This window comes from Asparagus officinalis, chromosome 3 (genome assembly GCF_001876935.1).
Source record: "Asparagus officinalis chromosome 3, Aspof.V1, whole genome shotgun sequence".
Lineage (NCBI taxonomy): Eukaryota > Viridiplantae > Streptophyta > Magnoliopsida > Asparagales > Asparagaceae > Asparagus > Asparagus officinalis.
Window position 1 is genome coordinate 10,207,584 of NC_033796.1, and position 16,127 is coordinate 10,223,710.

Sequence of the window (16,127 nt, forward strand, 5' to 3'; positions counted from 1 at the left end):
TGGGCGAGACAGCAAATTTACTGTCTCGCTGGGCGAGACAGCAAACACTGTCTCGGCCAGCGAGACAGCAAACACTGTCTCGCCATACTGATTTCTATGATTGCTGAGTTTTTGTAGTTACAGACCCTTGAGGCTATAAATACCCCCCTAGGGTCACTTCTGACGAGGATCGAGCATTTGTTAGAGCATTCCAGAGCAGAGAGAGAGCAGATTTGAGTTCTTTTCTTGCAACGCCTTGAAATTAAGCTTCGACTTGATTTTAAGAAGAACGACTATCTTACTTCGATAAGATATCGTTTCAATTTCTACTTCGATAACGAAGTTAGAATCATAAGCCCCCTCTTCACGATCTGTGAATCGGCGGTCCACGAACCAAAGCGTTCCCGGCACAGGCAAAGTCCCACGAAAACGAGAATTGATAGACGATTTTCGTGTTTGTTTCTCAAGAGTTGTAATTTTTGTTTTGTTGTGTAGAAAAAGTCTTATAAAAAGATTATTCTTTCGAATTTGTTGTAATCGAACAAAGTTATAATGAATTCCACAGCAGCGACTTTTGAACCAAACAAGCTAGCGACCACAGTGGGAGCCAGCGGTCTCGCTGCCGAGACCGCGGTGTCGCAACCGATCAAGATCATCATCAATGAAGAGATCGAATACGAATTCGATCAGGCGAAGTTTGAGGAGTATTTATCATCCTCATCCGCGAAATCTTCCTCGTCTCGCAAATATAGGAAGATTTCGAAAACTTTCAAGTCTGCAATGCCCAAAGAGGCCGCAGGTGAAGGTTCCTACTCAATTGCTGCTAAGGAACCCATCTGCAACATACCTGCTCCAAACGCCTCCACATCCCTTAAGGAGTCGATGACGAATAGCTCGCCGGTGCTGACGAAGAGGGCTCGTCAGAGACAGCGTCAGCGCCGTGCTCGACAACTGGCTAAGGCCATGCAACAAACCGACGGGGTCCATTACTATGCGGACCTAGAGTCGAGGAAACAGAAAGCGGTTCAATTGCCCCAACGGCAAAATAATTGTATTTCTGCAAAACTTACGACGGAGGAGTGGACTCTCGTCAAAAGGGCCCGTTCAACCCTCAAGGAACGGATACAAAGGCGTAAGGCGAAGGCTGCCCAAACTCGCGCTCTTCGTCAACAAGCGCAAGGAACCAAGAAAGAGACAGTGTCTGAAAAGTCACCGAAGAATCGTAAAGTCTGGATGCCAAAGACACCACAAGCATCTGTTCCGGGCCCGTCTACTGCAACACCAGTAGAACCCTGGGTTAGCCCAGATTTGTCCAAGTTCAAGATAACAATGGCAGATCGCCTTGGTCCTTCAGTTGATGATCGAGGCAGTCGAGTGGTAAAATTTAGGAGTTTGTAGAGGAGGTTAGTGGTTCAAATCCTAGACAAAACATATGTATTTAGAGGTCTTTGATTAGGCATTGGGCCTCTTGGGCTTTTTGAATTCTATAATTATTTTTAATTTTGTTTCTTTCTATAAATTCTATAATTATTTTATCATTTTAATTTCTATAATTTTTTATATTTGTAAATTACATAATTACAATTTTCACTTTGTCTTATTAAATAATAAAAAAAAATTTAAAATTTTTAAAAACAAAGAAAACCCGTGCCAGCCTGGGCCCGAGCTCGACCCAGGGCAACCAGGCCCGGGTCCGGACTCCGTTTTTGTAAAACCCTAAAAATTTAAATATTTTATGACAAATAATAATAAATATGTTATATGGTGATAAACATCATATTTTAATGTTTGAGTATGATAGGAATTGACTTGAGATCAACTCAATGTATATTTGTGAATATACGAGTGCAAATGCATATGTGGTGAAATGACTAGTTAAGAGTTTATATATTTTACACACTGATATATTTAGAATCTGAAAAAACTCTAAAGACCAAAGTTGTAGATCTTTTCGATAGCTTTCCAACAAATCTTAAATCATCTAATTCCAAAGGTCGGATGAGAAAATTATAGCCAAAATACATAACTTATATATGCACGATATACTGTAGCATATTTTGGCGTGTGTGTATATAATACTGTAGCAATTAGCGTAGTTAAGTGGAAGTGTAGCAGGTTAAGAAACACTGTAGCATACAAACGGAGATTAATGTAGCTACTGTAGATTTATTTTTACAGTTTCTGCTTTCGATGTCTTTTTCGTCATTTTCTGGGCGTGAGCGACGTTGCGCGGCGGTGTGGGATGACGAGCTTCTCTTTAGCTTAATTTAGGGATGATTTGTACTTTCAGAAGCTAAATATTATCCTCTTCATTTTTTTTCTCCTCTTAAAAAGAAAGAAGAGGAGAAACCGAGAAACCTGATACTCAGTTCCCACTTCCAAAAAAGAAAAAAAAACGACCCATCTTCTCTTCCAAAGTGATCTCTGACCAAGAGCTCAACTCCCAAACCCAATACTGTGAACGTGGCTTTGTGGAGGGGACACGTGAGTGTAATCACGTGAAGCCAGCGAAAAAAAAAAAGCCAGCGGACAATAGCATCTAGCCCATGCGGAAACCCATAGGCCCACCCGTTTGTCCTTTATATAAAACCATTTTTTCTAGGGTTTCGTGAATGAGGGGGCTGATTTTTGAGCAGTTGGAGGCGTGTGAGAGCAAAAGAAGAGAGCGGCTGTGAGCAAGGCTTCGGTTTCTCTCCTGCAGCTACAGTGCAAGGCATCGGGAGAAGGCAGAGGACCGGATCTTGAGGTGTAGCGGCTGATTTGTGCAATTGAGAGAAAGTGCAGTCCTTTTTTTTGTTTCTTTTAAGAGAGATTTTGTAAGAGGGATTTGAGAGTTTGTTTGAGAGGGTTTAGATTGTGAGATTGTAAACCCTAGTTGTATTCTCTCCCTCTATTAGTAGATCTCCCCCCTCCTTGCCCCGTGGACGTAGGCTATTTGCCGAACTACGTAAAAGTTGTGTTCTTGTCGTGATTTGTAATAGCTTGTAGGATCCCTCGACAGGTCAGTCCTAGAACTGATGAGAGGAAGAGCCGATATCTCACTTGGTTGAGATATCCGCTTCAGATTCTTGTTTCCTTGGTGAGACGGGAATTCTTATCGATCTAATCTCTCTTGTTGTGCTAGATCTCCCCCTCCTTGCCCCGTGGACGTAGGCAGTTTGCCGAACCACGTAAAAATTGTGTTCTTGCCGTGATTTGTAATAGCTTGTAGGATTCGCTGAAGGATTCCTATTTGAAGATTAGATCGACAACATGGGAGAAACAAGCACATCGGGATCGTCTCTTTCAAAGGCGATACAAAGTCTGAGCATCAATAATACAAAAATTGATGTTCCGAAGTTCGACGGCAAGATCAATTTCGGTTTGTGGAGGTGTCAGGTGATGGACGCCTTGGATGCATAAAATTTGGAGGAGACTCTTGAGTTACAAGAGAAACCCGCTGATATGGAGGACAAGGTTTGGAAGAAAATGAATAGTAGGGCTTGTGGAGTTATTCGGTCATGCTTGACGCCGGATCTTATTTATGACGTAATGAACGAGACGTCGGCGAAGAGAATGTGGGAAACACTCAATGAGAAGTATCTGACGAAGAGCATTGAGAATCGGCTTCACTTGAAAAAGAGGTTTTACCAATTCAAGATGAAGAGGGGAGTTTCCATTCGGGAGCATGTTAACAACTTCACGAAGCTAATTTCGGATATGGCCAATGTAGATATCATGGTTGAGGATGAAGACAAGGCGATGCTACTATTGTGTTCGTTGCCGGAGGATGATTTTGGTACGTTTGTTCTCACTATGATAAATGGAAGAACTACGGTTAGCTACAAGGAGGTGACCTCAGCTTTGGTGAATTATGAGTTGAGGAAGAGTGATGGCGAACCCTCCGAGAAGGCATCGGGAGATGCATTAGCAGTTCGAGGCCGTGGTCCAAACCGTCGTCCAGGTGATCGCTCAAGATCGAAGTCAAGAGGTGGCCATAGAAATATTGGTAGGAATCAATGTCGCTTTTGCAAAGAAGAAGGACATTGGAAGAACGACTGCCCAAAGTTGAAAGACAAAGCTGGGAAGAATAAAGGGAAAGCTGTACAAGCTTCGAAAGTGAATGTTGTCAAGGCTAGTGACGACAATTCAGATACAGATTCTTCAGGCTATTCCTGCTCTGCACTACCGTCAGTTTGTTACGCTGACTCTACAGAGTGGATGATGGATTCTGGTGCTACATACCATATTTGCCCTAGGAGGGATTGGTTCTCCAGCTTTGAGGAGTTGGAAAGAGGGGATGTCGTGCTCATGGGTAATGATCACGTATGCCCTATTGGTGGTATTGGTACAGTACGGATCCGGATGTGTGACGGGGTGACTCGGGAGCTGAAGGAAGTGAGATTCGTTCCTCAATTGACGAAGAATATCATTTCGCTTGGAACTTTGGAGGCAGCTGGCTATAAGGTGATCTTGGAGAATGCAACTCTGAAGGTCACAAAGGGGTCCATGGTGGTGATGCGAGGTGTCAGGGAAAACAAACTTTACTACTTGAAGGGCAAGACAGTAAAAGGGGGTTTGGCAGCTTCGATTACCACAGAGGAAGATACTACCAGATTATGGCACATGAGATTGGGACACACTGGTGATAAGTCCCTGCAGGTATTGGCGAAGCAGGGGCTATTGAAGGGTGCGAAGACCTGCAAGATGGAGCTGTGCGAACATTGCATACTTGGGAAGAAGACAAGAGTGAAATTCGGCACCGCTATTCACAATACCCAAGGTATATTGGACTATATTCACACAGATGTTTGGGGCCCTTCCAAGCACACATCACTTGGTGGGGCCAACTATTTTGTCACTTTCATTGATGACTATTCCAGGAGGAATTGGGTATACCCGATGAAGCATAAACATCAGGTCCTGGATATTTTTGTGGAGTGGAAGAAGAAAATGGAGCTGCAGACAGGTAGAAAGGTAAAAACTCTTCGTTCAGACAATGGAGGAGAGTATAAGAGTGATCCGTTTCTGCAGTTTTACCGGGATCACGGCATTAGACGACACTTCACAGTACGTGAGACACCGCAACAGAACGGGGTGGCTGAAAGGTTGAACCGTACCTTACTGGAGAAGGTGCGATGTATGATGACACAAAGTGGATTGTCAAGATCCTTTTGGGCCGAAGCGTTGGTTTATGCGAGCCATCTCGTGAATAGGTTGCCGTGCACTGCGATACAGGGGAAGACTCCGTTGGAGCGTTGGTCTGGTTCGGTAGCTAGTGACTATGAGTCGCTTCGGATATTTGGGTGTCCAGCTTATTACCATGTCAGTGATGGTAAATTGAATCCGAGGGCGAGGAAAGCAGTCTTTGTGGGATTTAAAGATGGAGTTAAAGGCTTCAAGTTATGGGATCCACAAGACAAGAAGATAGTTATTAGCAGGGATGCCACATTTGACGAGGCGTACATGATGAAACCTCAAGTTCCTCAGCAGGTGGAGGAAGACCAGACAGTTAGGATATCGCAGCAGGTGGAGGATGATGCATTGTATCCATTGAGGCTCCTACAGAGGTAACACTGGAAGGAGATGGGATGACAGCCGGGCATTTAGAGGATACAGTGGATGTTGGGACTCAGGAACAGGGTCATGTTCATGAGTCCATTGCAGCTAATAGACCAAGAAGAAATATTCGTCGGCCAGCTAGATATAACGATGTCATGGTTGCATATGCTTTATCAGCAGAAGTCATTGATGATTTGGTTCCTTCTACATTCAAGGAAGCAGAGTCAAGCTCTGATTCGAATAGGTGGAGGGAAGCCATGGAGGAAGAGATGCAGTCTCTTCATAAGAACGACACTTGGGAACTTACAAAGCTACCGAAAGGTAAGAAGGCTATTGGATGCAAGTGGGTATATGCAAAGAAAGAGGGATCCTCTATTGGGGAAATTAGATTCAAAGCCAGATTGGTTGCCAAGGGATATGCACAGCTAGAGGGCGTTGATTACAATGAGGTATTTTCACCTGTTGTGAAGCATTCGTCGATTCGTATTTTATTGGCATTGGTGGCACAGCTGGATTTGGATTTGGTCCAAATGGATGTGAAAACAGCCTTTCTACATGGAGATTTAGAAGAGGAGATCTACATGACACAACCTATGGGGTTCAAAGCTGCAGGAAAGGAAGAATTGGTATGCAAGCTGAAGAAGTCTCTTTACGGATTGAAGCAATCGCCGCGACAATGGTACAAGAGATTCGACGGCTTTATGATTGGCCGAGGGTACACGAGGAGCCCATATGACCCGTGTGTTTACATGCACAAGCTACAGAATGGTGAGTATATCTATTTGCTATTATATGTTGACGATATGCTCATAGCTTCCAGGAATACTTCAGCTATTAGAAAGTTGAAAAAGGAACTGTCATCCGAATTTGAGATGAAGGATCTTGGAGAAGCAAAGAAGATATTGGGTATGGAGATCGAGAGAGACAGGGTGAAGGATCATGTTGTTGTTGATGTACTCACAAATTACTTCTTCGGTTTCATCAATCTCTGCAATGATATTGGTCAGAAAATTATCATCATCCGAAGATGAAGATGATGATAAATATGATGGACCTCCAACATCGAAATTCATTTTTGGAGTAAGAAAAGAATGACTGAGGTATGCAAAAATAGAGAATAATAATTTTAACACAACAACGAATAATTGTGTGGATGTACCTAATCTAGTATGCTATTTATAAAACTTTGCAGCTGACCTGATTTCAAATTTTGATTCCCACCGACAACGTTGGATAATGTGTAAAGCTGACCTAATTTTAAATTTTGATTCCCACCGACAACGTTGGATAATGTGTAAAGCTGACCTGATTTCAAATTTTGATTCCCACCGACAACGTTGGATAATGTGTAAAGCTGACCTGATTTCAAATTTTGATTCCCACCGACAACGTTGGATAATGTGTAAAGCTGATCAGTTTGTACAAAACGATTCAATTTCAAATGTTGACCACCGACAAATTCAAATTCAAACAAAAAAAACAAATTTGGATTGGCTATAAATAACATTCACGGTTTCTACTTCAAACCACCCAATTCGAAGTATTTCTTCAAAGTATTTCTAATCTCCAAACCAACCGCTTTTTACAAAAGAAAACCAAATTCAAATTCAAACAAAAAAACAAATTTGGATTGGCTATAAATAACATTCACGGTTTCTACTTCAAACCACCCAATTCGAAGTATTTCTTCAAAGTATTTCTAATCTCCAAACCAACCGCTTTTTACAAAAGAAAAAATGTCGGTTCGATCATCTGGATACACTGTTACTGAAGATGTGCTCCTTTGTCAAGTATTCTTGGATATTTCTCAAGACCCTATTATCGGTAGAAACCAGTCTCGAGATGCATTTTGGTCTCGTGTGGAGGACAGATACAATGAACTTCGAGACCAAAATTCTGATGTGCGTACGAGCCGATCAATTCGTTCTCGAATGGAAATCATAAGTAATGAAGTAAGGAAATTGAATGCGTGCTTGAGACAAGTAGAGAATCTGAATCCAAGTGGTGCTTCAGATGAAGATATTGTAAGTATTCTATTAATTATCGTCTGAATTTTATTATTATTGTTGAAATACATAACTTGATGTTCACTATAATTTGCAGTTAGTTCGAGTAAAGATGTTATTTATGCAAGAACCAAAGTACAAAAAACACCGAGGTGGAGAATTGTGAACGTGGCTTTGTGGAGGGGACACGTGAGTGTAATCACGTGAAGCCAGCGAAAAAAAAAAAGCCAGCGGACAATAGCATCTAGCCCATGCGGAAACCCATAGGCCCACCCGTTTGTCCTTTATATAAAACCATTTTTTCTAGGGTTTCGTGAATGAGGGGGCTGATTTTTGAGCAGTTGGAGGCGTGTGAGAGCAAAAGAAGAGAGCGGCTGTGAGCAAGGCTTCGGTTTCTCTCCTGCAGCTACAGTGCAAGGCATCGGGAGAAGGCAGAGGACCGGATCTTGAGGTGTAGCGGCTGATTTGTGCAATTGAGAGAAAGTGCAGTCCTTTTTTTTGTTTCTTTTAAGAGAGATTTTGTAAGAGGGATTTGAGAGTTTGTTTGAGAGGGTTTAGATTGTGAGATTGTAAACCCTAGTTGTATTCTCTCCCTCTATTAGTAGATCTCCCCCCTCCTTGCCCCGTGGACGTAGGCTATTTGCCGAACCACGTAAAAGTTGTGTTCTTGTCGTGATTTGTAATAGCTTGTAGGATCTGAGGGTTTAGATTGAGTGATTGTAAACCCTAGTTGTATTATCTTTCCCTCTAATAGTAGATCTCCCCCTCCTTGCCCCGTGGACGTAGGCTATTTGCCGAACCACGTAAAAAGTTGTGTTCTTGTCGTGATTTGTAATAGCTTGTAGGATCCCTCGACAGGTCAGTCCTAGAACTGATGAGAGGAAGAGCCGATATCTCACTTGGTTGAGATATTCGCTTCAGATTCTTGTTTCCTTGGTGAGACGAGAATTCTTATCGATCTAATCTCTCTTGTTGTGCTGCCGAAGTGCTGCCGAAATTTCCGCTGCGCACAACAAATACCAACTTCCAAACTCTCCACAACAGCCCCATCTTCCTCTTCTCTTCCTCCTGTAGTTTCTAAATTGTTCTTGTGACATTGAAGAAGAAGAAACATGGGACTTTTCCCTGTGTCATTTGTGAAGAGGAAGCAAGGGATAGCGTTGCAGCGATGAGGGATCTTGCACGAACGTTTGGTTGGGATTATCATCGACACCAAGGCAAGATTACCCTCATTCAAACCTTCCCTATAACTTAGTTAAATTTATGAGAAGTTAAAATGAGACTTTATCATGCTTAAGCCTAATTGTTGTGTTAAAATAAGTTAGACTTTTGAGGATAATTTTTAATCCATTGTTAGAATTGAAAATATTATTTCATTACTGTTGGAATTAATTTGGTGATTTTGATCATATGGGTTAAAAATTATTTTCATTGTTAATTTATTAGTCATGTTAAATCATGTTGAAATCCTAGAGGAATAACCAATTTAATTTTTATGTTGATTAACGATGTATAATTTCTAGGTTTGTGATTTCCTAAATAATGTAAACATATTAAATGAAAGTTATTTTTGTTCTTTGTGTAGATTTCATCATGTATAATAAATCATGTGGATAGCTTATATGTATTTTCGAAGAAAAATTAATTTGTTATGATGTTAACCCTAATTAGATTAATCTTAAGAGTTATTTTATTTCTGAAATATTATTTGCTAAGTGGTAATTAAGCTGTGAATTTGTTGTATGACTTATGAGGATAAAAATCAATGAGTTTACATGAGTAAATAAATGTATAATTGAATATAGATAAACACATATGAATATACGGTGATATATGCACATGTATAAAGTTTAACTGAAAATTTGAGACAGCAAATGAACTCTAAATTGAACTAAACTAGTGTCAAATGAAAGATATATGAATCTAGTTTCTAAAACAGAAAACCAATCTTAAAAAGAGTTTGTATAGAAAAAGATATAGTCTTTTTATTAATGACACATCCTGCAGAAAAAACTGCTGCACGTGTATGAAGTTCAACAGAAAACTGGGCATAGCAAATGAACTCCAAATTTAACCAAACCAGTGTTAAATGAAAGATATATGAATCTAGTTTTCAAAACAGGAAATAATTCCTAAAAACAGTTTGGTCTTTTTATTAATGACACGTTCTTGCATAGTCACCATCTCATGGTTTATTAGTAGGGACTCCACAGTAGTCTTATATTTCATTCAGTCTTTTGAGTTTGTACTCATATTGTTAAGGTAGTTTGCCTTAGTACGATTTCTAGTTGATTCATGTTATTTCAGACATATCATGTTATTTCAGACTCCAGATGTCTTTCAGTTGTACTTCAGTTTAGTTTATTTTGAGACATGATTTCATTTATGAGATATATTTTTCTGCATCATGTCTATAGTATCTTTTTCCCTTATTTGCATGTTTTGTACATTCACTTATATTTGTTTCCACTAGAGGATATTGTTGTGATTGGTGAAACATGTTATTGCACAGTGGAGGTGCATGGCAGGTTTGACATCTCTGTGTTCACCTTGGACTGCAGCCAAGTGTGAAAACATGGACGTCACAGTTTTTTTCCCGGCCCGGGCCCGGTTTTCCATGCCGTGCTGGCCCGGATGGACAGGCCTACGTCTACTTAAAATGGGCTTGATTGTTGTATTTTATATTACATTTTCCTAGGTCATAATTTATTTGTTATGTTTTGCCTGAGTTACTTAAAAAAAAAAGTTTCCTATACTGAGTTATTCTCTTGCCAAATACTACTTCTCAAAGAACATAGCTAAATCCCGATACTTTAAGCATAACGTTCTAAAAGGCTAAATATCAGAAAATCCCCCTTAAGTTAGGGGTTATTAGAAAATTCTATTTTGACTTTAAGATTTTATTAGAAAACCCCCTAACAGGCTAAATATTAGAAAACTATAATTTTTACGTGGATGTCTAAAACTATGCTGGGGTATGTGTTTGCCTATGAAAATTACGGTTAACCTTATTTGGTTATAAAAGTGGTGTTAGAACTTCACGAGATACAATATTCTTCACATGACTGTAGAACGCATGGCCATCTACTTGCTTATATATATGGCTACCAAAAGAAATCGATTCATCCAGAGAAAAGACAAATTAGAAACGAAGTGGAAGTATAATGTACGCCAAACGCTTAATTAAAATAAATTCAACTCGAATACAATCTTAATCATCACACAAATCACACGAATTTCTTAAAAATCATAATATATCTCACGCTGCTTTAGACACGAACAAGGACACACGCATTGCATAATATGTAATACTCCATCACTATTAAAGGAGACTTAATTAATTATCACGGCTTCACAAAGATGAAGAGCTTCTGGCCCATTTGGCAGTGTTTGCCGTGGGCCTTGCCGCAAATGTACCACTTCCTCCCTGGTGACGTCAGCTTTATGACGTCGTATCCGCTCGTCAGAGCCTCGGTCGCCTGAGGCACCTTGCAATAATTGAATTCCGGCCCGCTCACCTTGTAGACGTTGTGATATCCGCGTGGGTACTTGAACACTGTAATTATATTATGTAATAGGAACATTAATACAATCAAGAAAGAAAGATACTTTAGCTAAGATTATCTACTTACTGTAGTATATAATTTCAAATATCTAGACATAAGTTTTTTGTGTCATCACATTACAAAAACAAAAGAAAACTGTATCCTAGAGGAGCTGTTTAGCAACTGTCCACTAACCACATTAGTGGAACTAGGTTAGTGGAATTAAACTAAAGAAGGGCTAAAATTCTGCTTGGAAAATTTTGAACCAGATTGGACCATAAACTAGGATGGGTTCTGAACCAAGAGAAAGTGGTACAAAACCAAACTGGTTTATGCCAAGAACAATTTAAGAGGGACCTGCCAAACTAAAATAAAGTATTATATATCATCACCAAACAAGTTAAAAATTACAAATCTCAAGAAAATGTTCATACCGAGAGAGTCTCCAACCCTAAAGTCTCTTCCACGAGCCCAAGCAGCATAATCAAAATTGAACTTCCACCCAAAAGCATCACCAACAAAATGATGTATAGGGTGTCGGCCAACTGGTGGTTTTGGTGGCATATATGGTTTAGGTTTGACATAGATGAACAATTTTTGGCCCATCATGCAATGTTTTCCATAGGCTTTGCCACAAATGTACCACTTTCTTCCCGGAGTTGTGAGGGTTATAACGTCGTAGCCGGCGTCCATGGCTCCATTGAGTTGTGGAACTTTGCATTTGTTGAAGTCATAGCCATCTACTTTATAGACATTGTGATACCCCTTTGGATACTTGAAAACTACAACATCAAAATTTAATTGCGAGATTAGTATTATATGAAGATGCCTGATGTAACTGCTTATTGCTCTTGTTCTTCTTCGTTTTTTTAGTCACATATTATAGACGGTGTTATTTTTCTACTAATTTTTAAATTCCTATATGAATATCATGAAGTTACAGTTCTTGAAAACATCTAATTAAAAACTAACTGAAAAACACTTACTCAGAGGTTGTATGTGTTAATAAGGTAGTTACACATCCATACCGTAGGCGTAAAAAATTACAAAAAAATAAATTAAAAAAAAATCCGCATTTATGGTCTTACGTAGAACTCATTACCGTTCAACTTGTTTCCTAGCACTTATCACCCTACAACTTTTTTTTTGGGTGGGGTGGGGTGGGGGAATGCTATCTACGCCGTATCCTCCTCAAAAATGCCAAACTCTAGAAGTGATAAATGCTAATAAACTGAGTTTATAATAAGGAAAAGTTTTACTAGATATATGATAACATAAGCATATGACCATTTGTGAAAGTCGTAGAGTTTGATGAAAATATATGTACCGAGTTTGTCTCCGACGTAAAAGTGACGACCCTTGGCCCAAGCCGCATAGTCGAAGTTAAGGGCCCAACCGTAGTGATCACCTACAAAATGCGTCGTTGTTGCTCGAGCCAAAGATGGAAGAGTAACAAAGGCCAAAACAATGGCGGAAATGAATTGAGCAAGAGCCATAGATTAATGTTGCCCCCTCTCCCTTTACTTATTAATTAGCTAGCTATATTCTTGTAGAAGAATATTGAGTGCATGTTTCATGTAGTCGGAGTCTGCATTTATAGGCTTATTATCCTTATGAGCAATGCCACTAAGAATTAATGTTGGCCGGCGATATGCCATAAAAAATTAATAACAACAAGATGCGGGTGGTAACGGTAAGGATCGGAAAGGGTTTTGAATGACGACTTGGACTCCAATAATTGGGGTAAAAAAAATAATCCTAAATAGGAATCCATTGTAGAATCCTAGGGGAAAAACCCTATGAGAAAGGAGAACGCGGAAATTGTTTAGTACAGATCTTAAAGATGCTAATTGTGATGATAAAGTCTAACTTCACTAATAAACATCACCTCAGAACCAACCGTATGCGAGAAAGAGGTTCTGCTCCACACAATCAGGGGTGCAGTTACAAAATTGCCATCATTTTAATCACTTGACGGAGCAGATATGCCTCTCGCTTGCACTCGATTCTAACCAAAACCGAACTTTCAATAATACATTATTAATGATTTCACTAGTAGTGTAGACTGATTGTTGTTTTAGAATTGATAATTAGACATGATACAACCTTCTTCCTCGTATGATTTCTATAGAGTCATATGTAGGATTTTTTTTAACCCCTAAATCATGCCAAACCAATAAAAAAAGATGGATCCAACCAGTTGCGATACATATCTTTGAAAAAATAATTTGAAGTTAGATGATTACGGACCACCGATTTTAAGATTTAAATTAGGACATATATCCAATTCTCCTTGCTCTTTATATGATTTGATGTGGAAGGGTTGTTGTGCGCGAAAGCCACCAATCGTTGTGCTTCGAGAAACCAAACACAAACGTCGAGAGAGAAAGCCAAATAATGCAAAACAACGGCACAAACACAAACAACCAATTTTTACGTAGTTCGGCAAGTTTCCTACGTCCATGGGACAAGAAGGGGATGATGTTTTTGTTGCGCGCAGCGGAAATTTCGGCAGCACTTCGGCAGCACAACAAGAGAGTCAGATCGCAATAAGAATTCTTGTTTCTCAAAGGGAACAAGAATCTGAAGCCTATATCCTATCAAAGTAGGATATTAGCTCTTCCTCTCGTCAGCTCTAGGACTGCGCGTCGAGGGACCCTAAAAGCTATTACAAATCACACAAAAGCAGTACAACCAATTTTAACGTGGTTCGGCAAATTGCCTACGTCCACGGGGCAAGGAGGGGGGAGATCTACTAATAGAGGGAGAGAATACAACTAGGGTTTACAATCACTCTCAAACTAAACCCTCAAACAAGCTCTCAAATCCCTCATACAAAACTCTCTCAAAAGGAGATACACAAGAAAACCCTAAAAGAAAAGCCTCTTCTTTTCTTTTCAACTGTAGCCGCCAAAAAACCAAAAGGATCTCCTCTGTCAAGAGAACAAAACCAAACCGAACTCCCGCAGCCGCACAATCAATTAACCTCCTTCTCTTGCACACCACCCTAGATAAGTACAATGTTGATATATATAGTCTATAGCAGATTCGGGTGGGCCTGTCTATTTCCGAGGTTCATGCGGAAAATCTCTTCACGCGGAAACGTCCAGCCATCACGTGGGTGGGGTCCACGTCCGTTCACATTCATGCGGAAAATCTCTTCACGCGGAAACGTCCAGCCATCACGTGGGTGGGGTCCACGTCCGTTCACAATTCTCCACCTCGGTGAAGTTTTCCCAAAACTGAACCGACACCAAAGCAACCAAATGTCCCACTTGTTGTGTCCAGTACGGACTCAATCCACAACAAGTCGAGAACCAATTAATCTCACCAACAAAGCTCTTAAACTCTCAAACAAAACCCTAACCAATACCTCCAGAAAATATCTATTTTCTGTGCTCCAAATATCCCCACAGCAGCTCTCCTGAAACCCTAAAACGTGGTTGCTATTTATATCAAACAATAATCCCAAACAGAATAGGAAACCACAATCAGACCCAAACTCGACTGGCGGTAAATAAAGAAAAGAATCAAATGGTGGAAAAGAAACTGTCTTCTATAGCTGAAGAATAGAACTCCTAACCACACGAGGAAAGCAAGATCTCCAACAGCAACTTCAAATCCTATCTCCACTGAAGCCTAGAACTCCAAGAACTAAGCTTTCACGAAGAATCTTCCTCCACCTAATACCAAAACCCTAGATCTGAAATCTAAGCTCTGATACCAATTGTCGCGCACCTATGCGGAAGCGTGCTCACTCACCAAACAAGTCGTAAGCACGGGAGAAGAATAACCAATCACACATGAGCACAATCCAAAACTGAAATACGACAGATCAATCACAAATATAGTGATATACATCGTTCAGTAATTTGCCTACGTCCACAGGGAGAGGATGGGGAGATTCCACTAAATCAAGGAGAGTATAAAAGGGTTACAATCTCGCAAAACTCACAAACTAACCCTCAACCAAAGCTCTCAATTTGCTCATAATATCTCTCTCACACAATGCTCAAAAAGTCTCTCTAATCTCTGATTACAACTCTCCTCTTTTTGATGATCCTAGTATCTTCTAAGGCGTTCCATATATATAGAAAACCTAAAACCAAAACAGACTAGGAATTCTAAAACTAAAAAACTAATTAGGAATCCAATAACCTATTACCAAAACAGATTAAGAATCATGTTACCAAAATAGATTAGGAATCCTAATAACCTATTACCAAAACAGATTAGGAACCTGCTATCCAACACCAATAATGATTGATACCAACCATCGATGATCGCGTTTAAACATCGATGGCTTGGATGCGTTTGGGCAGATTTTTAGATTCAATCTTTGCTGTTTGATCACAGATATATCCTAGTTCAATACTAATTATAAGACTTTTTTCCAATGTAATCAAGGTCTATTTAAGGATGGATTGGAGAACATATTAATAATAAGAAAAAGAGAGGATATTTGCACAAGCTTTTTTGAGATCAAATTCTAGGGTTGGAGAGAGATTGTAAGTGGGAATTTGTTTCCCTAAGCCTCATTCAACTTCTTCTCGTCGTGCTCAACATCAAAAGATTATTTTAGTTTGAAGAATGATTTGTTTTAAGAGGGTTGTAAAATCTTTTCAATAATGTTTTAATTATTTTTTAGGGTTAGTTTTGTATTTTAAAGTTGCGAGTATGACAACATACTTAAGCCTGGGTAATTGCTCAAGCCACAGTAATTGAGTGTGGCTAGTTAGAACTAGGGTTTTTGGTAATTGCTCAAGCCACAGTAATTGAGTGTGGCTAGTTAGAACTAGGGTTTTTTCTGGTCACTGATAGGCGTTAGGTTTCTCGATTGGTTTCGGGTCGATTACATAGTCCTGTTTGTTAAACCTACTAAAACTGGTTATGATTTAGAGATAACTCATGTCATAATAAGGAAGGCCCTTCGCGAGAAGGAAGAGTGGACGTATGATTTTGATCCGAACCACTATGAAAATCTCGTGCGTTCTTCTGTTGGTTACTCTTAGTTTTTTTTTTATTGTTGCATATTATGTGTCTATCCGAAAAATTT

General features: G+C 39.8%; 1 protein-coding gene across 1 annotated transcript; it reads right to left on the bottom strand.

Annotated features, from left to right (window-relative positions):
* LOC109834608 (lamin-like protein) lies at positions 10,871–12,567 on the bottom strand. Its single transcript, XM_020402644.1, has 3 exons — positions 12,399–12,567; positions 11,506–11,853; positions 10,871–11,082 (listed from the first exon to the last, which is right to left on the bottom strand). Exons 1-3 carry the CDS (start codon positions 12,565–12,567, stop codon positions 10,871–10,873), a joined length of 729 nt encoding a protein of 242 aa, XP_020258233.1.